A 24,994-nucleotide genomic window follows, 5' to 3' on the forward strand; every position below is an offset into this window, starting at 1 on the left:
TGCATGAGGCGCCACGTTCCGCAACTGTTGGAGTCTGCACGGCACGTCGTTGCCGATGACGTAGTAGTATACACCCAACAGCAATAGTTTAGCGGGACGCGAAATGTTCGAGAAAGCTATCTTCTCGCTTTGTCTGGGAACGTACCCTCCTAGTACGTGTTCCAGCCTGTGGTTGGCATTGCAACCTAAACATCACGCATTAATAGTGTAAATTCGCATTTGTTGTGGAGCCAACGTCCCGTAAACTTTTGACGTTGGGTGTATCTTCTTTTGCAGGGAGGTTGAAAAAAGAAAAAAAATCAGCCAGTTCCACGTCGTGAAAACGGTCGCACATCGAAGCTGTAAGCGGGCGAATGCACGTGATTGGCTAGCGAGGTCACGTGGTGTCGTAAGTCCCAGTCCGTCGCCAGATTTGAAATGCGCGCGGTTACAGCTCATCGTTGAGCCAGGCGCTCGTCCTGTCTTTTATCCTCTTCGTCCTTTCGCGCCTAAATTTTCAGTTACGCTACCGTACCAACTGTGCCCAACCTTCCATCCTTTTGAATTACACCTCATCGGTCAGTGTAATCACGTGACATTCTCCGAGTAGTGGGTTGGATACTGCTGCTGCTCTGATCACGTGACTACTAATAAACGTTGACTACTACTACTACTACCACCACGACGACGGTACATGGTACATTAAGATAGATTCGCTGTGAAAGGAAAGGCCGAAAAGACTAGGTTAATGCTTGTCAGCAAGAAAAAAAAAAAGAAAAAAGATGCAGAAGTGCGACAGCCGTGTAGCAGACGACTTCCGCTTCTGTCTTCTGCTTTTTTTACCTTTCCGGGCGGGGCAGTTAACGGAGCAGACGACGTCGCAGAAAACCTGTTTCCGTGTTCTCTCTTCTTTATATACTGTATAATATAACGTGTTCCCATGCGCCAAATGTCGTTTCTACATGGCCGAGTCCGTTAGGCTCGTTTACGCTGGGCGGCTGTCTTTTCCGCTTCGCTTCACCGCCGACCTTGGCGGTCCTGTACAATAACGACGCGCTAGCCTGACTTCCTCGCAATGCAAGAGCCGTAGCGTAGTCTGGAAGTGGGAAAACGTCGAGTTAGATTGATAGACGTTGTGGTCTCCTAAATGGTAAACAAGTGATATTATAGTTGCACATCCGCGGTGAGACGGCGCGGAACGGAACGCGCCTGCAAACAACGGTCTGACTATGAGCTTAGGTGGTGTGGCGACATCTTCAGCCTTAAAGGTGTATTGACACGAAAATTCTGCTTTATTTTTGTAATTTTCTTTTGCGTCGAATGAAAGGCCAAGCCCTCAAGAGCCTAGAAAATGGACTGCCAAGCGTGAGAACACACTGAAAAACTAATTACTGTATGTTTTTAAAAGTTAGTCTCGGTTCCTGCTGTATCCTGACGTCAAAATACGGTATGAGCTTCTCGTTACGTGCTCGCGCAAGCTATCGTGACATTTCCACGGCCGCTCCGCTCCGTTGGTGACGCACAAGCGGCCATTTTGAATCTTTTGGTACCTGACGTCATCACAACTAGCCATACTGGCTCGTGAGGTCATCAGAATTGACACTGTAACCTGACGGCATGGTAGTGTAGACCACTAGGTACCCTATGCAGAAATCGAATTTAATGTGAAAATAAAATATCTTGGCATTTCCTGAGCTTCACACTCGCTCAGACCCGTCTCTGCAAACATGAGATTTGCATGGTAGGGTAAACTCACCTGCGAAAATTGATGTCAGTACCCATAGGCGTGCGCAGGGTTCCCCATCAGGGGGGCAAAGGTTCATCGCAGCGCCCCCCCCCCCCCCTACTAAGTCAATGTATGGGGCAGATTTTGCCCCCCCCCTCTTAGGTGATTAGCCCCCCCCCCCCCTTGTGCGCACACCTATGTGAGTACCCCTTTAAAGCCAAAACGCAGGTCCAACTTAAAACACACAACGAGCGCTCCGTTAACTTTTCGTAATTCCCTCGGTTTGGCCTTCACGCCTGTAGACTCGACGATGTATCGAGTGCCGCCAGCTCGAATATAGGTTGCTGTGACATCACGCTTTCTCTTCCTTACAAATAGTGCAATGCTACGACGCCGACGCTGCCTGTTATATATACATAGAATCAACGCCGTCGAAAAGTCTCGTTCCACAATCTTTCCCTTTCGTCGACCGCCTGCAGCTGCTGGCATTCGAACAGCGACCCACGGATCGAGAAACCGTTGCCCAAGACAGCTGACGCGCAAGCCGCCCCCAGCGCAACCTTTCTTCCCTTTAAAGCAGGGGGTTCCGAACCCGTGACCTGCGAACCCCTCAAGGTGACCACAACTGTAACCTCACCGGTGCCCCGTAACGGGGAGAGGTCAAACAGACCGTTACCGTACGCAATGGGTCACCCGGAGAACAACAAACGTCGTCGGAACCCAAAGACTCCATCACCTGAAGGAGGGACCGCTCGTACAAAAGGCTTTGCAACGACATTTCCCGCTACCTTTTTTTCCCTTCCCTATCCGTATCTCTCCTTCAATGCTAATAATGCAACTTTTCCCTTTCTCTTCATCTGATCCTTTTTCCTCGACAATGCGTAACGGTCTCTCTCGAACCGGAGTCGGGATCTTCAGGTGACCTCCCCTCCCCCTCTTCTTTCCCTTTCCACCCGCGTCGCATCTGCCTATTCCGTTGTTCTTACGTTCCACTTTTTATTCCTTTTTATTTCGCCGCTGTCGTTCGCGCCGTCCTAACCGTCCGAGCGCGCGCGCCCCCCAAGATACAAACAATAAAAGTTCCCGCGCTTTTGCTTCTGTTGGCGAGCGCGCGCGCGCGCGCGGGTGTCTGCGTCGGCACGCATCCGTCGTATGTGGTGGCACTTTCACTCTCTCCCTCGTCTCGACCCTTTTCCTCCTCTCCCGTCTGTCGCGTTTGAATCGGTGTCGTAGCCAGCGCCGTCTAGCGGAACCGCCGTCGCGCGCGCTCTATCAATTTGTCCCCCCCCCTCCTTTTTCTTCCCTCCTCTTAGTATCTCTAGTATCTCTCCATTAGCGCCCGCAAACAGCCATCCAGCCGTTGCGGTCTCCCTCTCCCCAATGCCTTTCTCTCTTGCCCGCGCTCTCGCACGTAGGTCGTTCCTGTTCCCGCGCAGATCTGCTTCTGGCTCTAACGGAATGAAAGTAAAAGGAAAAAAAAAAAAAAACCGGAGTGCGGTGTTTTGAAACGGAGGGAACGAAGCGAGCTGGGAGAAACGGTTGGAGTGCACGCAACCGCCTGTTGCGCGCGCGCCGTTGTCAGCCGCAAGCGCGGGAGTTCCGCGCATGTGACGGAATGTGTCGCGTCTGTCGACGCATGTCACGCAAACGATTTGCGTGCTTTGTAGCGTTTTGTCGGGCCTCTGAGCTCTTGGGTTTCTTTTTTTCTTTTTGTAGTCGGAAAGTTGCCATCATGCATTGTTGCACAATAACTCGAGAGGTCCGTTACATGTAAACAAGTTGGCTTCGCACTTAATCTCTAAATGGCCGAGACATACCTATTAGCGCAAGGAATAAAGTGACGAACACGAGAGAAGACGAAGACAAGTTCTACTCACATCTGTTTGTTAGCAGGGAAGGAAGGGTTCTGCATATAATATCCTTTTGTCATGCATGCACATACACGAATAGATTAACACGTGTACATCAGAGGTGGTTGCTCATAAATTCAAATTCGGGGCCTTGTCTTCATCTTCCTTCTAGTGTTCGTTGTTTTATTCCTTGCACTAATATGCCTCAGCCACTTATGTATGACTAACGGCCCAACAATTAATTCCGTTAGCATAATGTCTAATAATCGATGGAACGGCCCATTTAACCATCTTTAGGTTGTTGCGTGTGGTTGTGCAAGGAGAGTTGGAATTAAAGCCATTCACATAAGTTCACAACTCCTCCTATTTTGGGTGGCACATTCGCACAGCGGGTGTGGCCTTCTGTTGTGGAGGGGGTTTGCTGCCATGCTATGACAGTCTCGTTTCTTTTCAAGACCGGTGTCTGAAAACATTTGTGCAGGGTGTTTTAGGGTAAAAAAGAAATAGTGTGGAAACAGCAATGAAATAGACAACACAGGTGCTTACTCGCAACCAACAGTTTAATGAAAAAAAAAAAAAGAGAAATGGCTTGACACGTTGGTGTATGATTAGACACTGAATACTTGGCATTAAAGGTATTGGTGTGATGATTGTGGTGCGTTCTTGTCAACTTTGACTGTCTTGGTATTCGAGCGAAATTTGTTGTCTTGCACATTTCCCCGCAAGTCCACTCCTTCACGCGCTGTGCTTTTTTTTCTCTCTTCACACAGAACTCCCGAGGGTGGGACCGCTGAGGACCTGTGGGAATGCTATGATGAAGAAATGGTGCAGGATCGCATTGTTAAGGTAGTTACTTAACTAACACTAACTCACGTCCCAAGCATACTTTTGAATGAGACGAAATGCTCGAGTGACTAGCTACAGCTTGCCTTTTGCAACTGCCTTGGCGGGTTGAGTATTCTACGACTCCTCCCTTTCTAGATTGGATTTTGTCACTGCAGTCTAGAAATTTTATCCTGCATGCCGAATGCACTTGGAGCCAAAACATAGTGGACGACAAATTGTAGTGCATGAATGTTTTTCTGTGCAAAAAAGTTGTGGTTAACTGCGCGGAACGAGAAGTCTACGGCTGCGCTACTTGCAAGGCTGTTGTGACATTGTTCACCAAGTATCAATTCAGAGTGCAGGTTTAGAGAATAAGCTTTTATATAAAGCACAGTAAAGAGACGCTGATGAAAATAGCTCAGGCTAGTGATACGTCTCGCTCGTTTTCAATGCATCCACCGGTAATAATTAGTCAGGGGTTTTGTTAAGCATGACTGTGTGTGTTCGATTCCCAGCCATGGTGGTGGCATTTCAGTGTATTTAAAGTGCAAAAACACTCACGCACTTACATTTAGACGGCTTGAATATCTCCAGGTCGTTAATCAGATCTCGGTAATGATTGAGGTGCATCCCATAATCATATTCAACTAAGACATATGTTCAGGGGAAGATGGAGGTTTGAAGTGATGAGCAGTCGTTGAATAGGGAATGTTGCTAGAGCCACTGTTTTAAAAAAAGTCGTTGACATGAAGCCAGACGAAGATGAGTCTTCTTGTTTAAAACGTTGGCTCCTGTGACAATCCCCGTCCAACGACTTCTTGTCTCTGCGTGACCATGTCGCGTTTTTTTGCACATAAGGCCCGAGAAGTTAACTTTTAATTTAGTTGAGGAAGGGCCTCGGTGTCTGCAACTTAGGTGTTGACCTGCCGTGGTGGTCCGTAGTGGTTATGGTGCTCGACTGTTGACCAGAAGTTTCTGGGATTGAATCCCAGCTGCGGCAGCTGCATTTTGATGGAGGCGAAAATGCTAGAGGCCCGTGTGCTTGGATTTAGGTGCACGTTAAAGAACACCAGGTGGTAAAAAAAAATTTGCGGAGCCCTCCACTGCAGCATCTCTCATAATCATATCGTGGTTTTGGGACGTAAAACTTCAACAATTCTTCTTCTTATAATTACAACTAAAGTATCAACTGTGTCCCTGGCTCTGACCTGTCTGCAGGCGCAGCGCATCACGCGGATGGAGCCCGGCCAGTCGCGCTACGAGACCGAGTTCCTCGAGCTGAACGAGGTGGGCAGTGGCGAGTTTGGCAGCGTGTACAAGTGCCTGCACCGACTGGACGGATGCGTCTACGCCATCAAGAAGTCTCGCAAGCCCATGCGAGGCACCCAGGATGAGTAAGTCCCACCACCGGCTTCATTTGTTAAGTCGAAAGCCTTCGATGCTTCATCAAACGCGAAAATTGACCGTCTGTGATGATGTCACCGTGTGATGTGATCGTGACATCACAGATCAGCAAAATTTGTGATTTCACATGATGATGTCATCACATGACATCGTCACCTGGCCAAAGGGGGGCCGATCGTGGAGGCAGTGCAAAACCAGGTAGGGTGCAGAAAGCTTTCAGAGGGGGGTGGGGGACGATCAATACATAGACTCGGAAGAAAATGATGGCTTTTGCCTTTGAGTTGTCTTGGGCGAATGCAGAAGGGGGCCGTGAGGTTTATTTATTTGTGACATCTCACAGGGCCCTATAGGGCATTGAGTCAGGGAGGCAGGTACAAAGGAAATATAAGAGAAAAATACATCAGTAAATACAGGGAAATAAATGGGAAAAAAATTGCAGTGCAGTACATTTTCAAACAGCCTTTTTTCGAGCATGGCCTGTTTTCTTTCTTTCCTGTTTGTCAGGTTGATGATTGGCACTGGTTGTCTGCATGCAGCACCTGCACAGTGCAAATGTGGGCCTTGAAATGGCCAGGGAATAAAAAGATTTTATGCAGTTAGTGAAATGACAGTGAGTGAAAAGGTATGCAGTTAGTGAAATGACATTCACAGAATGTGTACCTTATTTGCGTGCACTTGCACGCTTATTTAAAAAAATTGTTTATTCAGATATTTCCTGTCTCGAACAGAGCGGCTGAAGTCTGATGTCAACTGCCAGACATAGGCCCCTTTGGTTAGGTTAGGTTAAGTACCTGCGTATTTCTCAGGGGTGGCAAACTACAAGAATATGGTGAGGCAATATAGAAACAAGGAAGAACAAATGTTTGCAAAAGTCAATAAAAAAGAAATAATGTTCACAATTTATACATTGTGGATGGCACTACACTACCAGTGCGTTACCTCGCTTATGAGGGTGTCCTGGCAGTGCTGGTAATATTGTACCATTTGAGCCACAGTGTAACCGTTCCATAAAAAATCTAAGGGCATCGTTGCTGCGCAAGTCACTTGATATGCGCGGTAATGGTGCATGGAAATAGCACTGCCTTCTAAAGTTGTCCCCGACTGTAAAATAGTAGCACTACTGTGCCCACAAACACAAGGTTGTTTGCCAGTACTTTAGTGTATAGACATCCAATTCCACTATTCTCTCGGCTAGTTTGTCGCTTTCTAATTTTCGTTATCCACATTTTTCTTGATTCCCACAGAAAGACTGCCCTGAATGAAGTGTACGCGCACGCGGTGTTGGGCCAGCATCCGCACGTCGTCCGCTACTACTCGGCCTGGGCCGAGAACGACCACATGATCATCCAGAATGAGTTTTGTAATGGTGAGTACACAAGCTGCACACAGACTACTCTTAAAGGGGCACTCAAAGGGACATGGAACAAAATTTTTGGCACCTAGGTTTTCAGCCAAACTGAAAGATTGGGTTCTGAAATCGGTAGACACGACGTTCATTTCAGACAGGAACTGGCAGAAAATAATGAATTTAATGCGTTTTTCACAAACTGCCGCATTTAGCGGCCGCACCGTGAACTAGAGGAGGTGAAGAATGTCACCCGAAATGGGCGTGCCAACAGTGCCAGCCGTCACCCGGTCTCTCAACCCGCTCGGCTTCCACTACGGTTCCTAGAACCACTACGAATGGCAGCGGCAGCGAACAATGCTCCCGGGTGGGATAAGCCCCTAAAGAGTGGGGCACGTCTTAGGGCCTTTGTGGAAAGGGGAGAGTGGGATGTTAAAGAAGAGGTGGATAAAGGGAAGTAGCAGGACAGAAAGACGTCCACCCTGCATCTGCCGCGCTTGCACTGGCAATCCTCCAGAAATACAGCCAACTGTTCAAAAGTAGGTGAAATGAACTCTGTGTATTGGAACTGCGTCTTTCGAGTAGAATTCCAATGTTTTCGTCATTTTTTCCTATTTTTGTTCAGCATCCCTTTAAGGCAAATACTAAGTTGACGTGGATTGTTTAAATAGCTTTTCAGAAACCTCGCAGTGCTTGTTTTGTGCCAAGGAAATGCTTGGCTTTAAAGAAATTCAAGTTGTAGTGGTCCACATGTCATTAGCGCAGTTCAAACTGCCCACCTTGGAGAACATCCTAGCCTTTCTTCGTATAACATTCCATTTTGTTGCTGTTGCATGCATTGCTTTGCCCTTGCTGCGTAGCTGTGACTTATGTTGATTGCAGTGGTGTCTTTGTGTGTGTCGCAGAGGGCAGCCTGGCAGATGCCATCCAGCGTAATGCGCGCGAGGGCAAGCACTTCTCGGAGAAGGAGCTGCGGAGAATCCTCCTCCACGTGGCCGAGGGCCTCCGATACATCCACTCCCAGAACCTCGTCCACATGGACATCAAGCCAGGTGAGTGCATTTCATCTCTGCCGCTCTTAAAGGGCCCCTCAACCACCCAGAGGTCGACCTTTGTGCCTGTGTCGCATATGGCCACTGTTGATCGCGATTGGGCCTGAACTGGATGAAATTTTTCAATCGTGGTTGGCTTCTCTACGCAAGCTGCTAAAGGGAGCCGATCGCTGCTGTGAAATTTTATTCCGATCGAGCTTAATCGTGATCAGGAATGCACCGTGTGACAGAGCTGTTAGTTGCGGTGTTGCAATTGTGCACGAGTCTACATCAAACAGGTAGCTGCGAAAAGTTTTTGAAACGGTGTCGCAATAGTAGAGTTGATGTGTTTGATGATCCAAACGAAGCTTTCACTCATTTTGCTTTTTCCTGCGGTCAGCTCGGTTCGTCGGGCAGTCTCTCCTCCTGGCCGAGTGGTCCTCGTCACCGTGCGAGGAGGACCACTCGGCCAGGAGGAAATTACTACCTAATGCTAGGGATTCTAATGCTAGGGATTACCCAATGCCAGAAATTACTGGACCCCAGGGATGACAAAAACGCTCGGAGAGAAGGGATTGGTTCTTGGAATTCGTGGTGCGCCCGGGGCTGCCACGTTTGGCAATATTGATGGTGATGGCATTCTGAACTCAGTGCGCACGTTTACTTGAAATGTTAAAAAATTATCAGAGGTCGTTTAGGGAAATAGTCGAAATCAAGAAGGCATGGGCAGATTGTGTAGCGAATAAACAACACTGTGCAGTCCAAAACTTGTGACCACACGTACGCATTGCAGCGTGTCAGCATGTGACATTTTGATGTGGCGTCTCTCCCTCTCTGTAGGGAGAGAGGTCGCGCGACTATGCGAAACTGCGCGCCCTCTCTTCCCATAGGTAAAGGGCTCGGCGCCGCGTCAGAAGGTTACGCGCTGACACTCTACAACGCGTAGGTGTGGTCATAACTGCGCACTTCTCCAGTGTGAACATGCTGCCGCAAGAATTTTCCGAATACTATATGGTGTAATAATGAAGGTACAGGGGATAGAACAGCCATTTCAGCTGGTTTCGGTTTCTTGCTTGGCCTTACCACCTTTCCTCATCGCTCAGAGGTGTAGGCGTAGTCCATTGTCATGACTACGCCCACGTCGGCAACGTAACACATCAGCGATTATGTCATCAACGTGTAGCCAATGACATAGCAAGGTTTTTTCCATGTGTTGCTTGCTTCGAGGAAGCACGGTGCAAAGCACTGGCAAGGTAGACGAGCAAAACGCGCTTGCGTGACAACTCTGTGGCCTTAACTGTATCACTGTGGGTTCAAGGTGCAGTTTCGTACAGTGAAACCTCGTTAATACGTACCTGCCGGGAACGCGGCATAACTACGCACTAAACGGTAGTACGCATTAACCACCATGTACAAATTTGCCTCTCCTGGCGTACGCCATCGCCGGCAGCAAAGAAATAGAGTGCCACAGCAAATATTGCCTAAAGTACCCATCGCAAAGCCTTTTCTTTCTTTTTGCCAAAGTGGAGAAAAGATCCTGGCACTTTCGCACGACCGCCCGATAGCGCGCGGTGGCCACCACGCCAAAGAGCATTTCGAAACTATTAGAGGGTCCGGGATACGCAGTGGCCGACATAGCGACAAAACGGACGGTGTCTGCATTCCGCGATATATGTGTATGCGCCTGTACCGCAATCTGCTACTAAACGAAAACTGACACGCGATACGGCCGCGTGGAGCCGATCGTCTTCTGGGTAGTTGCGTGCAGCGCGTCGCCTGCTCGGCTCACGTACGCCGTCACTATCGGGCCGCTTCCTGTACCGCACGCGCGCCTCAGTCGTGGGAGTGTTCTTCGTGCCCACTTCGTTCCAGACCGTGCACAGATGCGGAGAGTAGCTTGTTCGGTTAACGCAGCGATGTCGAGCTTCCTCCGCGACGCTGTAGCGGTCCTGGCAGCGGACGGAGGCGCGTTGGGTGGTCGCCTAATAAAAGCGTGCAATATGGTTACAACAGCGCTACGCTTACTGTACCGTACGCGTGCGTTTAGCGTGATAGCGTCAATGCAGTGAGGTTTCGCGGTGTCCGCGACCCGCAACGCTCAACTCCGCAACAGTTATCTGCTTTCGTTTCTACAAAGCGGTGCGCGCTTGAACACAGCCCCGCACGAGGCGGCAGCGATCGGCGGCCCAGCGCGTTGAGGTTGTCGCGAAGTAAAAGCGTGCAGCAGGCTTAAAGTAGCGCTGTGCTGCACGCGTGCCCGGGCAGATAGCTGAAGATACTTATTGTGATAAGGTTGTCGGCGATAAGTCATGCTGGCACGTTCGTCGGTGGCCGCCGCCTCGCCTTCGTTCTTTCCCGATGCTTACGTGCAAAGGCGTTGCCGCAATCGCGCGGAAGTCTGAATCGGTGATCGACTGATCTCCGTGTTCCTAGATAAGACGGAAAACCTTTGGCGGCACATTGTGGCGTCGAGAATTTCAGCGGTGCAGTAAAAGTTTATGGCACAAAAAGTTATCTCGGGACGCGGGGTACGCACTAACCGGTAGGCATAGGGCGAACCACTACGGTTTAAGCGGTCAGCGAATGCATTGGGCTCTATGGGACTCGGTCGGGGATTCGTCGGAACTACGTTTTAACCGTTAGTACGTTTAAAGCGGGTACGTATTAACGAGGTTTGACTGTAGCTCAGAGGGCCAATCGATGAGCTCAGTACTACGTAGCGTTAACCATGGGAAACGCTTGCACAATGCGATCGCCGCGGCCTTTTGTATGAACAAGCGATCTTGTTTGGGAGGTGTAAGAAAATATTTGGGAGCCTGTTTACCGGCCCTTTCGCCCTTTGCGGTCCGTTGTCGAGTCCCTCCAGACAACGCAACACAACCGCAGCAGCTCGTGGTCGGGCACTGCTCTACAAGATCTTTAGTAGTTGTCTGACGCGCGCGTTTTCTCATTGCGCTATGTGCCATCTCTAAATGAGCGAGTAGACTTCGTTTACTTGCATTTTGATTGCTTTAGTTTCGGACCGAAATGAATGGAAGGTGGGTAAAAGTTTCGGACTGCAAAGGATTAAGCACGTCAGTGAGATAGGTGGATGGAGGGGCTTTAGTTTTCACAACCCCAATAATGTCGGCACCTTAGACGTTTGCTTCGCTAAAATTTGACCTGAGTGAAGTTTGGCGTTTGTTAAAGTTTGACCTCCTGCGTTGCAGGGAACATCTTCATCTCGAGGGTTCCGATTTCTACGCTTCCTGAGAGCCAAGACGACGGTTTCGACTCCGGTTCGGAGGGCCCGACTGAAGAAGTTGTCTACAAGATTGGTGAGTGCGATGCGGAGCACATTTCCTTTTCGAAAATGCTTGAGCTTGTTGTACTTTGTGGAGGAACATACAGTAGACTCTCATTAAATGGAACCTGAATACAAGTCCAAAACCAATGTTGTCAGAAGCACTTGTTCAATTTAAGCAGCAGTTCCGTTTAACAGATTTCCGTTTACTGAGAGTACTGCAATTTCCCTGCTTCTAGTGCAAACAGCGGTTGTGTAGATTAGTTATCAATTCCTTATGTCTCTTAGCGAGTTAGTAGTAGTAGTAGAGCTTTGGAATATCAGTAACTGGCACAAACAATGAACATACCTACTGTATTTAAATATCATATTTCTTTCTGCAAAATCGTCTGCATTCTTTTTTTACTAGATGACTCCATAAGCGAAATAAACCCTTGCTGCACACGAGCAACATCTGCCCTTATTTTTCCTTCCCACGTCTGCCCGCCTAACCGTTTCGTCTGCTCCGCGCTGTCACCCACGCTGGCCTACGCTAGTCAGCACACGCACTCATGAAAAAAAAAAACAGGCTGTTGGATGAAGTTCACGCCAGAGTCCTTCAATCATGCCAGTTGCGAAACTGCGTTCCAAAGCCCGAAAATTCCCACGGCCGATTCTGCGGAAGCCTGCAGATTGTCTCACCATCTGGGAGCAGCAATATAAAACACTAAATCACCGCAACGCCGCCCCTGTGTGCGCTCTTCACAAGCTGCTCAACGCAGTTGTCGTCGCAAGCGTTTATTAGTTAATTTCTTTCGTCAACAGATGACGGCGACAATTGCAGACCCCTGTTATTTTGGCCAATGGCATGTTCAAATTTCGATACATGGGACCTATGGGGAGATTCGCAACTCGTACAATTGAATAACTCTGGTTCACATGCCTCGATAGATAGACGACGCTACATGAAGTAAGTAATCAGCTGGGAGCACGAAAATCCTCAGTGGTTGTTTTTTTTTTCCCTTTTTTTACTTAGAATGAAAGCTAGGCCCTCAAAAGCCTAGAAAATTTACTGGTATGCGTGCGAGTGTACCCTGTAAAAGTAATTACAGTATGTTTCTAAAAGTTAGTTTCGGTTCCCACTGTACCCTGACGTCACAACACGGCATGAGCTTCTCGTCACGTGCTCATGCAAGATATCGTGATGTTTGGTGGCTCCATTGCTGACGCACAAGCAGCCATTGTGGAAGTTTTGGTGCCTGAGGTCATCACTACTAGCGAGACTGCTGCGTGAAGTCACCAGAATTAGCACTGTAGCCTGACTTCAAGCTAGTGTCGACGTCAGTAGGTGTGTCATGGGAAAATTGACCTTAATGTCAAAATAAAATATCTTATCAGCATTTGCTCAGCTTCACACATGCTCAGAGTGGTCTGTGTATATACGGAAATTTGTATGGGAGAATACACTCGCCTTTGAAAAATGGTGTCAGTACCCCTTTAATGCTCATTCTCATGTTCGAGTGGTACTGGTTGCACGACACCAAGTTAGCCACATTGCGACTGGTGGCAAACTGTTGCGTTGGTCGCAAAGCGACTGCCTTGGCTCTGTCGCTCGCTGCTTGATTTTTCAATCCCACGACTGGAGTCGCAAACCTCTGAGCCAATCAGATGCGCAGGAACAGAACGTCAGCTTATTTTAGGGAGCAATGGCAATGCGAGCAGACGTGAATTCCATGTGGCGACAGTTAAAGCTTGCACGCATGTGTGAACATCGGTCGCTTTTGGTCGCCACTCACAAATGGTCGCGCGATTGTTGCTAGCCGTAGGTGTGGCTGAGCCTTCACTCCGTGCTAGTGTGTCAGCGGGAAACCTGACTTGCAAAACCGTCACTGCATTCGCACAGGTGACCTGGGTCATGTGACCTCAACCAAGAACCCCCAAGTGGAAGAAGGTGACTGCCGGTACCTCTCGAAAGAAGTGCTACGTGAAGACTATTCGAACCTCCCCAAGGCAGACATCTTTGCCCTAGGCCTTACAGTCTTTGAAGCGGTGAGTGGCCTCCCCTGTGCCTTGTGGTAAAAATTGGAACGAATGATGTGAATGAAAATGTAAAGTACTATATACGCTTGTACTTGTACGCTTGTGAAAATGTAAAGTACACGCTGTAAAGTGTATGCTTGTATAGGACACCGGAGCTGCATGCCCTGGACTGCACTGACGACGTTTGCAGATTACACCTGGTTTCTACAGCTGACCCGAAGGTCGCGGGATCGAATCCCGGCCGCGATGGCTGCATTTTCAGTGGAGGCGAAAATGTTTGAGGCCCGTGTACTTAGATTAAGGTGCACGTTAAAGAACCCCCTCCACTACGGCGTCTCTCACAATAATTTCGTGGTTGTGGGACGTTAAACCCCAGATATTAATAATTATTAGATTACACCTGGTTTGAAAGAGCCCAAGTTATAGCATACTTAGGATGAATGCTCAAGTGTGGGCTATCTCAGACTACTTGTTATCAGTATACACGGCACCAAAGCGTGTCGTTTCAGCGTTCTAGAGAAGTGTGTTGACCACCGTGCAGTAAAACCTTGTTACAAGAAACACTGATACAGCCAATTATCGGTTATAACAAACTGAATGTGAACCTTGGTTAGTTGCGCTTCATTTCGATGGCATTTATTCTTTTTACGAAAAGTACGAAAAGCATTAGCATTGGTAAAGACTCGAGAGCTGCCGCGATATTGGTCGTAATGAAGATATATTTGCACCGCTGGAGGATTGAAACTCGAAAGATAGCACGAAAAGCCGAGTAAATATTGAAAGACAACGTGCAACCACTTTCTTTTAATTCCTGTGAAGAAGTTGCTGAAATTTCAGTCATCCCTTTGCAAAAAATAAAAGCGCATTTGACTGGTGCGTGACTGTATGAACTGAAGTTATAAATGCCACAAGGAGACGGCTAAGGATTACCTCATTTATATGGGCTTTGGAGGATAGAATACTGCAGTCTTGTATCAGAATTTTTGAGTGTGCCAGATTGCCAATTTGGTAGAGCAGATTTTCATCGCTACGGTTACGACAAACATGAATATACCAAACTATATTGCGGTCCCATGAAGCTGCCTTGCAAAGTGCAATTTGCGCGTTTCTTGCTCACTTTAGCTCCAGGTTTTCTGTAGTTCTTGTGTGGGTTATACACGAGGAAACATGGTATCATGCTGCAGGGGCGTGCGAATATTCGAAATTTCGAAGATTTTTCGAATAGTGTTTGCTGTTTGATTCGATTCGCACTGGAATTTCACTATTCGAACTTCCCAAAAACAAATACAGTCAACGTCCGATTGAAAGTGACCCCTTCAGATTTTCAATATGCTTCACTTCATTACACTCGTATTGCGGCAAAGCTGCCTTTCAAGCTCAGTCACGGTCGAACTTAGCCAAGGGACAGTCAACGTCTGATTGGAAGTGGTCGCTAGATTTGTCAATGTGCTTCACCTCATGACGCCCCGGTATTGCGGCAAAGCTGCCTTTCAAGCTCCGCTACGGTCGCAATTGTATTAACTCAAGAAAACGCTAGTTCCAAGATGGAGGTTAAAGATGTGGCTGAGGTGGGGGCTCAAGTAATGCTGTTTCGGACCTGAAATTTGGGCAGGAAGTCCGAAAAATCGGAAGCCGAAGATTTTTAGCATACAAAATTTCAGATGTTCTTATATATCGACGTCTGCGAGGCAGATTTGGAACTCTGGACTTGAAGGGAGCGCACCCTTGTCCGCTACATCAGTTGGCCTTCCACAGAAGTTGAAAGAGGAGGAGAGGCTGAGGAAATGTCATCTTTGCCTATCACGTGTAAAGTGTTGTCGGCAGCACTTTGGTTGCACCAAATCATGTACATAAATAGTTTGGCCTCTACATTCCCTCATTCTGATAAGACAACTATGAAACACCACCCCACCAGCGCTTCATCAATCTAGTGAAAAGAAACACTTTCATGTTGCTATCTCATAAGAATATGCTTAGGAATCCTCTCTAACTTTTTTTTTCTGCAACTTCAGTATTCGAACTCGCTTCGCACCCAAAATTTTGCTATTCGCACAGCTCTACTGTAAACTCCTTGCATTGCCTGGAGTGGTCAGCGGTTGCTTTCAGGAGATTTTACTCACAGGGAAACAAACTTGAGTGGACGCAGTCTTTCTTGTGCGTGAAATTGCTCACGTCGAGTCTGTATTTTACTGGTGTAGATGCATAATTCACGTTGCACGCAAAGTAAAACGGTGTGCCTCTATCTTTTTTACAGGGTGGCGGCGGTCCTTTGCCCAAGAATGGTCAGGACTGGGTCGCTATCCGAAAGGGGAACCTGCCGACGCTTGAACAATGTTCACCAGAATTCAACCAACTTCTCACTGTAAGTACCTTTCTGCTTGATTTTAAAGGACAAGCGAAATCTACTTCCTATTCAATTACAGTAGAACCCCGCTGTTACGTTCCTCACTGCTGCGTTTTCCCGGCTGTTACGTTGTTTTCCGCCGGTCCCGGCATAGCTCCCATAGGATACAATGTATTGGGAACCCCGCTGTTACGTCGTAACTGTCGGACCGTTCCCGTATGATACGTCGCAAAGTGCGCTCAGAGCCGACCGAGTGACTACCAAAAAAAGCGGCCATGGTGCATTTTCACGCAGCTTGGCCTCGTTTGACCGTAATATTAGCCGCATGAGAGGCGCAAGCAACAGAATCTTTCAATTGATGCAAACAAAAGCATGGCCTTCGAGATTCAAATTGCAAAGATGGCGTCTATGACGTAACTGCTCGCGAAAGCAAGGCCTTCGAGATTGGCATTTACTATTGACAAAAGCATAGCCTTTGAGATTTGTAGTGCACAAACATGGCGTGTATGACGTAATTGCCTGTGAAAGCAAGGCCTTCGAGATTGGCATTCACTTCTGCCATCGCGTTGGCGTAGACTCATCATCATCGTTATTTGTCAGAGAACGGGAAGAGTTCGAGCTGGTTGGAGCTCGCATGGTCGTGCGTGCGGTTCGCGGTCGAACTCGCCGCGCCGGTCGTGATTGCGTGTGCTTAGTTCTTTCATGCCTACAGCTGTTGGTGTTAAAAAAATCACATACGTTGATTACATTTCTGTGGATGAGGCCGTCCTAAGCTCCGCGTTTCTATCCATGACTAGATCGCGGCTGAGCGCACCAATTTTCGTGCTGCTCGTAAGAATTGAAATAAAATTCTGTACCACTAAATATTTTGCCGTTTTTTGGCTCTCACATTTCCAGTCTCTTACGTTTATTTCCTACGGTCCCTTCAAAAACGTATCAGCGGGGTTCTACTGTAGTCTGAAATGAAGGCCTCTTATCAGCACACTGGTAATAGGGGTGTCTTACCACAAACACTCGTGCAAGATTTATTGTGGCATTTATGCGCACTACAGTCAAACCCCGCTACAACGAAATTGACGGTGCTCGGAAAAATGTTCGTTGAAGTGAACATTTCGTTGTAGTGAAATCGAAGAAAATATGGCTGACCTGAGCAAGTAGAACAGAGAAAATTTTATTTCCAAAATTCAAAAAGTGTCTGCTGCTTCCTTTGCGTCCCCAGCAGCATCACAAAACGATTCTCATATATGCATAACGACGCCATGTTGAAAAGAACGCAGAAACAACAGCTTCCGCGAACGAATCAAACAAGCACGGGCGCGCAACCCGAATTGCATAGTTGTACTAATACACTAACACTAGCTTTTTGCCGACAACGGCGAGATGCGGGCGTGCTATCGTGGAGCGATGCTTTACGCCTTATTCTATGCTATTCTTATCCACCGCTCGCAGCTGGCTGATCCCGTTGATAACGCGGACGAATTGTTGCTCCGACCAACGGTCGCACTGGCCAAGCGCGAAAAGTGCGAAAAGCATTGGCATTGGAAAAGGCATCGTTCCGCGATTGCACCTCAGGGCTGCTTGCGCTGATAACGCGGAGGTATCGTCGCTCTGACCACTAGCGAAGCGCGAAAAGCACGAAAACATTGGAAAGGCATCGGAAAAGGAATCGTTCTGCGATTGCACCCCAGTGTGGACAACTGAGCTTTGGCTTCAGATTGTCTGCGACTAAGAAGCTACTCAAGCCAGTTGCGAAAGCAGGACAGTCTGATCGCCGTTGCTATCAAGCAATGGTGGCCCCCATGCTCAACCAACAGCGGCGGTTTCTGGTGGTGCCAACACGCGATCTAGACTTTGAATTTGTATTTTTATGTTCTAAAATGCATCAAAATGTCCGAGATTGTGTTTATTGCACGGTAAATTAAATTTTTGAGCCCCGAATGGCATCGTCAAATTTCGTTGAAGCAGAACGGCAGCAGAAAAAGTGTTCGTTGTGGCGAGCATATTTATGCATTGACTCCTATGGACTGTTGACGGGGAACCGAGAATTTTTCGTTGTACCGGAAATTTTGTTGAAGCAGAGTTCGTTGTAGCGGAGTTCGACTGTAGTTGTGCACAAGACAGGGATAGTGGATAGGTAGTTGACATCAAGAGGAAAAAAAATCCAGCCGGCTTGACTTCGCCAACACTGTCGAAACAGGGAAGGTGATGCCCCTCCTTCATCAGGCTATATCGTACTTCTATTTTTCTCAAGTCTTCTGTTCGTTGGCACTTAGCTTCTGCCTCTCTTGCGCGAACATCGCTGTTGACTCGGCGACGACATGCCCGTTCTCGCGTCGGCCGACACTCATGTTGGGCGGCTTCTTCATCGGGAGAACGAGAGATGTTCGCCATTCTGAAAGCGCGAACTCCTGAACACTGACACGCTCTTTTATACTACTTTGAGCCTCACCCTGAGCCCATCTTGGCGCTTTTCCCGAAGGTTCACCCGTCCTCCGAGCCTCGACATTCTGACCTTTCGCAGCACAGCGCAGCCCTCCCCTTCCTACCTAGCGTCACTCTCGCCACACTGCGAGGCCATGTGATCATAGCTATGCCGACCCTGGATATGAAAGCCTGAACTAAGAACAGCTTTGCTGTTAAAAGTGTATCTGGGCTAGCTACCTAATGTGTGGGACAGACAACCGGTGGTCAGTTATGGAAACAGAGTGGTTTACCAAGGGATGGGGAAACGCAGTTGAGGAAGGCACAGGTTTAGAGGGATTGAAGAGATTAAGATGTTCACGTGGATAAAATGCAATTAAGCTCATACAAGATAGGCTCAACTGGGCATCATTGGGAGAGGCCTTCATCCTTCACTTTCGAGATACAACCTATCAAAAAATGTCTGTAAATGCGTCAAATATACACATTCTAAGGCACTTGATATTCAATTGAAACAAAAATAGTCACAATACTTTGATTTGTCTTGTAGTAATTTATCCTAATTAAAAATCGTTCACGTTCTGTGTTTGTATAGACAGAATAAAGTGTCATGCTAGATATATTGTGCTACTATTTGCTTTTCTATTAATCACTTTACCTGCCACGGCGGTCTAGTGGTTATGGTGCTCGACTGCTGCCCCGCAGGTCGCAGGATCGAATCCCGGCTGTGACGCCTGCATTTTCAATGGAGGTGAAAATGCTTGAGGTCGGTGTGCTTAGATTTAGGCGCGCATTAAAGAACCCCGGGTGGTTGAAAATTCTGAAGCCCTGCACTACGCTGTTCCTCATAATCTTATCGTGGTTTTGGGACATTAAACCCGAACAATTATTATTATTATATTCACTTTGAGCAACGAAAAATTTTATTTTTAATGGGGCTCGAGGAGGGTGGAACGTGCAGTAGCGCCTCCAGCAAAATGATTGTATGCAACATTACACTGCAAAATTAAGTTAAATGACTACGCATTTATGAGGCACGAGGTTCAATTCATCCAAACCTCAATGTATCTTGCTCTTTCTTAGTGACTAGTCGACACAAATGGAACAGTCTTGTTGTGTAATCTTCAATGTTGTGGAATCTTCAAGAGATGAAATCTTTGGAACACAGGGTGCCGCTGGAGCCACACTTCGACAAGGGGACCTGTCTTCGTCGGACAAGTCCGCTTGTCGAAACCTTGGTTCCAGCAGCACCCTGTGTTCTACGGACTTTTCCTTCACTTGTGTACAAAGTGCCTCAAAGGGTTAAAGGTGATGAAACGGGGTTATTGAAAGGGCCGGTGGCTAATCGTGGCGGCTCGTTTTTCCTCCGCAGGAGATGATCCAGAAAGTGGCGACCCAACGACCCTCCGCGAGCTCTCTCCTCCACCATCCTGTGTTGGTCCCCAACGCCACCAAGTCGCGAGCGCAGCTCCGGAAGGAACTGAATGCCGAGCGCTTCAAGAACGAGCTCCTCTCCAAGTGAGTTGACTCCGCATTGTTGTTGGCTCCTTAGTTGTAGCAAGCGCCTACACCCGAACAAGCGCCTTCTTCTCATTTTCGGGAGATCCGAAATATGCACAAATGTCCGCGCAAGTGCCCTGCCCCCGCCATTTTTTTTTCATCCCGTTCTCCTCTAAACTATCCTGTGGCAGCGGTTCCCAGGAACCCCAGTACTGAGAGTCTTTAGATACGTGGACAATTTCCTAGCACTTTTACAGTGTGGTGCCTCGGGGTGACGTTCCGAGTTGTCACGAATTGTCGGCACATTTGGAGAGCGTGTTTTCCCCCTTGCCATAACACATGAAATTTCACAGGAAGATTCCCTCCCGTTCAGTAAAAACAGCAAATGCATGCAGCAGTAAATAAAGCATTTCACTAGAAGCACAGGTGTGCATTCTTTATTCTTAGAGGCTATTCTGCCGCCATCTTGAATTTTGGTCTGCGACCGTGCTAGGGTCGTGGTATTAAATAAAGCATTTCATTAGAAGCACAGGTGTGCGTTCTTTATTCTTAGAGGCTATTCTGCCGCCATCTTGAATTTTGGCCTGCAACCGAGCAAGGGTCCCCCCCCCTCCAAATCTTATCCGATTAGCTTTCACCATAGCGGGGGCGCTTGCTTGGGATTTTACAGTAGGTGTAAACGGTGGGCGCAGAGCAGTACTCTTGGACGTAACTTTAACGAAGCGAATGTAAAATTGGTGCACTAAAGCTAAAATCTCGCGTCAGCCTTGCTCCACGCCGAATTTTCATGATGCATGCGCTGAACATCTGTTGCTCCATGCTGTGAAGATGAAGAGTTCTGGACTCCGTTATCTGTTACCCACCTTATAAAAGTTGTTTATATGTCAGTCCCTCAGACACAAATTAAGATCGACTGTCTGCAAATGTGTGAAATTTGCACAACATAATTCTAAGGCACACAATATTACATTCCAAGAAGGAAAACGAAGTAATATATAGTTTTGCGAGTTCTATTAATTCCAGTTAGTGTGTAATGAAATATTCAATTGTACTGCAGTCAGCCACATTTCATTTTTACATAAAAAGAATCAAATCGCACTCTCAAAATGCATGTGCAACTTGTTTTCGGTTGTATACACTTAAAACACGCCGCGGTGGTCTAGTGGTTATGGTGCTCGACTGCTGACCCAAAAGGTCGCGGGATCGAATCCCGGTTGCAGTGGCTGCATTTTCGATGGAGGCACAGATGATTCAAGCTCGTGTACTTAAATTTAGGTGCTCGTTAAAGAGCCCCAGGTGGTCGAAATTTCCAGAGTCCTCCACTATGATGTCCCTCATGATCATATCGTGGTTTTGGGACGAAATACTCCTGGAATTACCAATTAGTTATTAGTTAGACAAGGTGATACATGCTCCCATACACCTCCCATTCTATGCTACAAGGCAATGTGTTTTTAGATTTGGAATGTTATTTTCTCAACGTCAAAACTGTAAAGTTGACAGTTAATTACATTGCTTTTGCTTTTACGAACACAATGTTAAATTGTGCTTTCAATATCGAGTCGTTTATGGCAGAAATATATTCGGGCACAGGTGGTTTGCAGTCGCTCAAAATCTAATTTATAAAACTGAGGTTCGCTGCCCAATTTTCTGCGCTCAAGGCATCTCAGCTAATTTCGGCTCGCACTCTTGCTCCGCAGGAAACTGGAAGAGGCCTCCATGTGCCTGCAGTCCCTGCCCGTCGTCCACTCGTCGTCCACGCAGACCAGCCGCGCCCAACGGTTCGTCGGCAAGAAGGCCAACCGGAGCCACAGCGTGACCAACTTCTGAAGTCGAGGCGACAGCACCGAAAACGCGCGACTGTAAAAAATAACCGCGTCTCGCTCGCCCGCCTTCCTCTCCATTCCTGTTCCACGTCCCTCCATCGTGCTCCTGTCGACGCAATCGAGTTCAAGCGACCGCACGCTTTCCTCGTCTCACCAAATCATTCCCAGTGGTACCTGTTCTCCGTGTTTTTCCAGGCGGGATGGACTTGCCGGTTGTGCCTAACTTAAAGATTTCGCGAAGCTACGGAACGAGACTGTGATCGAGACAACAGTCAAGACAAGACAAGCCACAAAGTACGGACAGTTGATGACGCGATCGTGGCGGAAACCCCGAAAAGTGGACATTTTTTTTTACATTGTAAACATTTTTCATGTAGTCCTACTCCAGATCTCATGTGGTTTTGCCCCTTCTTGTTCATGAAGGAGTGAATGGTTTGTTCCTCGAAGATTTTATGTTTTAAAACTTTTTTTAGAGTGTTTATGTAATGCGCAGAGTTGCACTTTGTTTTTTTTTTAAAGGAAAGTTTATAAATGATGCCAAGAGAAAGTGCCTTTGTGCGAAGGGCTGTCCGTGCCATAAGTTATTGCGAGTAATTTTATAATTGACCTAGCATTCTGTGCTATGTAAATAAAAGTGTAGTCAGTGACACACATCTTCTTATCGGTGACGACATTGTGTATAGGTATTATGCCGTTTTATCTGTCATCTCTGAGAATAAAGAGATTTTATTGATCATTACACTCGTGTCATGTCTTGTCACCTATAGAATGAACTTGCGGTGCCGTGGTTGTGCCAAAGCATGTGCAAGTGGTAGTAAGTGGTGTGAAAATCGGCAACCACTTAAAGGGACACCAAAGAGAAACAATGAATCGGTTTAGGTTGATAAATTGTACTTTCAAAACTATAATGTAGTTAATTTCACCTTCATAAGTGTATTATAGGAGAAAATGAAGTTCAAAGTTTCATTTTTAAATTTCGTGCCAAAATCTCCACGCGTGATGTCATGGATTTCAAAGTGTATGTATCGTATTTTGGCGCCATTGGCTCAACAAGATTTCCTCAAACTTGGTATGTTAACTCTGTGGCCCTCTCAGAGACAGTGTGCTTGGTTTTTACTGTTAAGGAACTACGTAGGCTCTAGTAGGCACCGTCAAAATGTGACGTCACGGCAAATGGTGCGGAAACTTCAAGGTGGCGTCGCCACCCATGTTTTCTTTTTGCTCGATTTCTCTCTTAAGTGTATTCTCGCTGCATGCGTGGTGTTTTTGGTATCGTGAAAGAGTAGTTTACTAATACGAGAAAAATCTTTGTGCTATGTCCCTTTAAGCCAGAAAAAAAAGCGTTAACATAGGCGTGCACAGGTTTCCTCATCAGGGGGGGGGGTGAAGGTTCATTGCAGCGCCCCCCTCCCTACTAAGTTGATGTATGGGGCAGAGTTCGCGCCCCCCCCCTGCCTCTGGTGACTAGGGGGGGGCAGCCACCCGGCCCTCCCTGTGCACACGCCTATAAGTGCAAAAAGTGCGACGAGATAAACAAATGGCACAGTACGTGGGTGCATTAAAAATCAACGCTTCTAGAATGGAATTCATGTGCAAAAAAATTTCATCCAAGGCATGCGCAGGGTACAATGTTGAACGGAATCTGAACGGAACGGCAGCTGCTTGAGGGAGCTGTTGCAGGGATGGAAACTACCTGAAGTGCTTTGGAGCAGCAATATTGAATTTTTGGAGCAGATTGATGGAGCACATCATCAAAATAAATGTGCAACAAGACAAACTAAAAATTAGGGTGCTAAAACTGATTTGATAGGGGTGGCCATGGCAACAATGCAATTTCACTAAAGACTCAGCAACTGTCCTCAAAAATGCTATTTTGAAGTAATTCGAGCAGCGCTTCCAACCCTGCAGCTGAGATATCTTGCAGATTTGTCAGGACCAGCCAACATTGAAAACCATTTATCAAGATTGGGCCAGCTAATCTGAGTCTTGTATTACACTGTCAACGTGGCTTTTGTAATTGTCTCCGGGATCAGTGAAGTGAAGTTGGCCAAATGCAGCCTTCGCTGTAGGAGAGCATGAGAGAGCGTTGGTGTAGTAGAGTGCTACAGATCTGTAGGAGCATGAAGCGCAAACCTTCGTGTATCTGATCGAGCTAGGGAAAAGGTGTGGTTGACGGTGAGGTCAGAATTTTTTACCACTGCTAAATGTGAGTCTAAGATGGAGTGAAGTAGTTTTATTGGGATACTTTTGCCAACATCTACTCATGATGGAATCAGTCAACATTTGACGGCAGTGGACCTTCTACAAATGTGAATAGACGGTTTCGCCAGCGCCTACCGTTCTCTGACAACATTGTGCGTTCACCAGGAACGCTCCCTAGAAAACTTCCCGTTTACCTTGTTTTAGCGTGGTTTTAGCCTGCGTTGCTGGCCGCGGCTGCTTGTGTTTCGATATTTTCTGCAGATAGAATTTTTCTGATGAAGCGCTCGCAACTCAGGCACTGATGTGTAGGGCCAGGATGCAGTCTGCGATCCGCAACTAATTTGCTGTCGCAAGTCTAAACGTTCTGTTTCCCTACATATCAAAGCAGCAAGAGCGCCTGGATTGCAGCGATCAGGCGACAATAACTGGCTTCTCACAAAAGAGTGCGTAGATTTGTTCTGCCCACTTCATCAAAGGCAAATAAAGTTCAACGCATACTCAGACGATGCTCAGCCGTTAGTCTGAGGAGCTCAATTACAAGGAACACGTCGGACGCCGTGGTCTTCCACCCATGACAGATAGCTGCCCTAACGCCTGAAGTGGATAGCAAAGTGTGAAAGCTGGCGAACGCTGAAAATCCATCGTAAAGGTGTTTCTTGTGGTTGGATCCTCATCAGTGATGTATACTGTTCGAAGCAACACTCGGGACACCAAAGCAGCCGCGCTCAGCATCGATCGCCGCACAGTGTACGTCGCGTAGTGCCCACAACGCCGTTTCATTTGCTTTTTATGAGAGCGACGCCTGCGAGTGGATTCGCATCGGTGTGAGCAAATGACTCATCGACCGTCGTGTTGCCGCCAATGGACATCGTCGCACTCTAGCTAATTTATATTTCGGTTGGAGTGTACCTTCATTGAAAATGCGGCCGCCACTGCCGGGATTCGATACCGCGACTCTCGGGTCAGCAGTCGAGCACCATAACCACTAGACCATCGTCGCGGGTACCTCTTTAGTGAGCACGTAAATCTTGGTACAGAGGTGTTCTTGTATCTCGACTGCCATTGAAATGCAGCCACCGTAGCTGGGAGTTGAACCCACACCCTCTAGCTTATCAGCGAGATGCCTTGCTCTCAAAAATGGCTTTGTTGTGCTGAACGTTATAAACATTCAACACAACAAAGTTATATATATCACTGTACACTGTAACAGTGATATTTTGCTTTGCATGGTTGGTTAAT

At 47.4% G+C, this 24,994-nt stretch overlaps 1 protein-coding gene across 1 annotated transcript in view; it reads left to right on the forward strand.

The window, feature by feature from the left end:
* The window catches only part of LOC119402242 (wee1-like protein kinase 1-A), a 39,286-nt gene extending 16,994 nt beyond the window's left edge, over positions 1 to 22,292 (forward strand). Inside the window, exons 2-10 of the mRNA XM_049418558.1 lie at positions 4,322 to 4,401; positions 5,599 to 5,774; positions 7,029 to 7,150; positions 8,035 to 8,181; positions 11,370 to 11,477; positions 13,326 to 13,471; positions 15,717 to 15,824; positions 19,600 to 19,745; positions 21,428 to 22,292. Of these exons, the coding sequence (XP_049274515.1) occupies positions 4,322 to 4,401; positions 5,599 to 5,774; positions 7,029 to 7,150; positions 8,035 to 8,181; positions 11,370 to 11,477; positions 13,326 to 13,471; positions 15,717 to 15,824; positions 19,600 to 19,745; positions 21,428 to 21,557 (1,163 nt within the window). The 3' untranslated portion in view covers positions 21,558 to 22,292. The remainder of the gene's footprint in view (positions 1 to 4,321; positions 4,402 to 5,598; positions 5,775 to 7,028; positions 7,151 to 8,034; positions 8,182 to 11,369; positions 11,478 to 13,325; positions 13,472 to 15,716; positions 15,825 to 19,599; positions 19,746 to 21,427) is intronic.
* The last annotated feature ends 2,702 nt before the right edge of the window (positions 22,293 to 24,994 follow it).

The sequence above is a fragment of the Rhipicephalus sanguineus genome, chromosome 8 (genome assembly GCF_013339695.2).
Source record: "Rhipicephalus sanguineus isolate Rsan-2018 chromosome 8, BIME_Rsan_1.4, whole genome shotgun sequence".
Taxonomy (NCBI): Eukaryota; Metazoa; Arthropoda; class Arachnida; order Ixodida; family Ixodidae; genus Rhipicephalus; species Rhipicephalus sanguineus.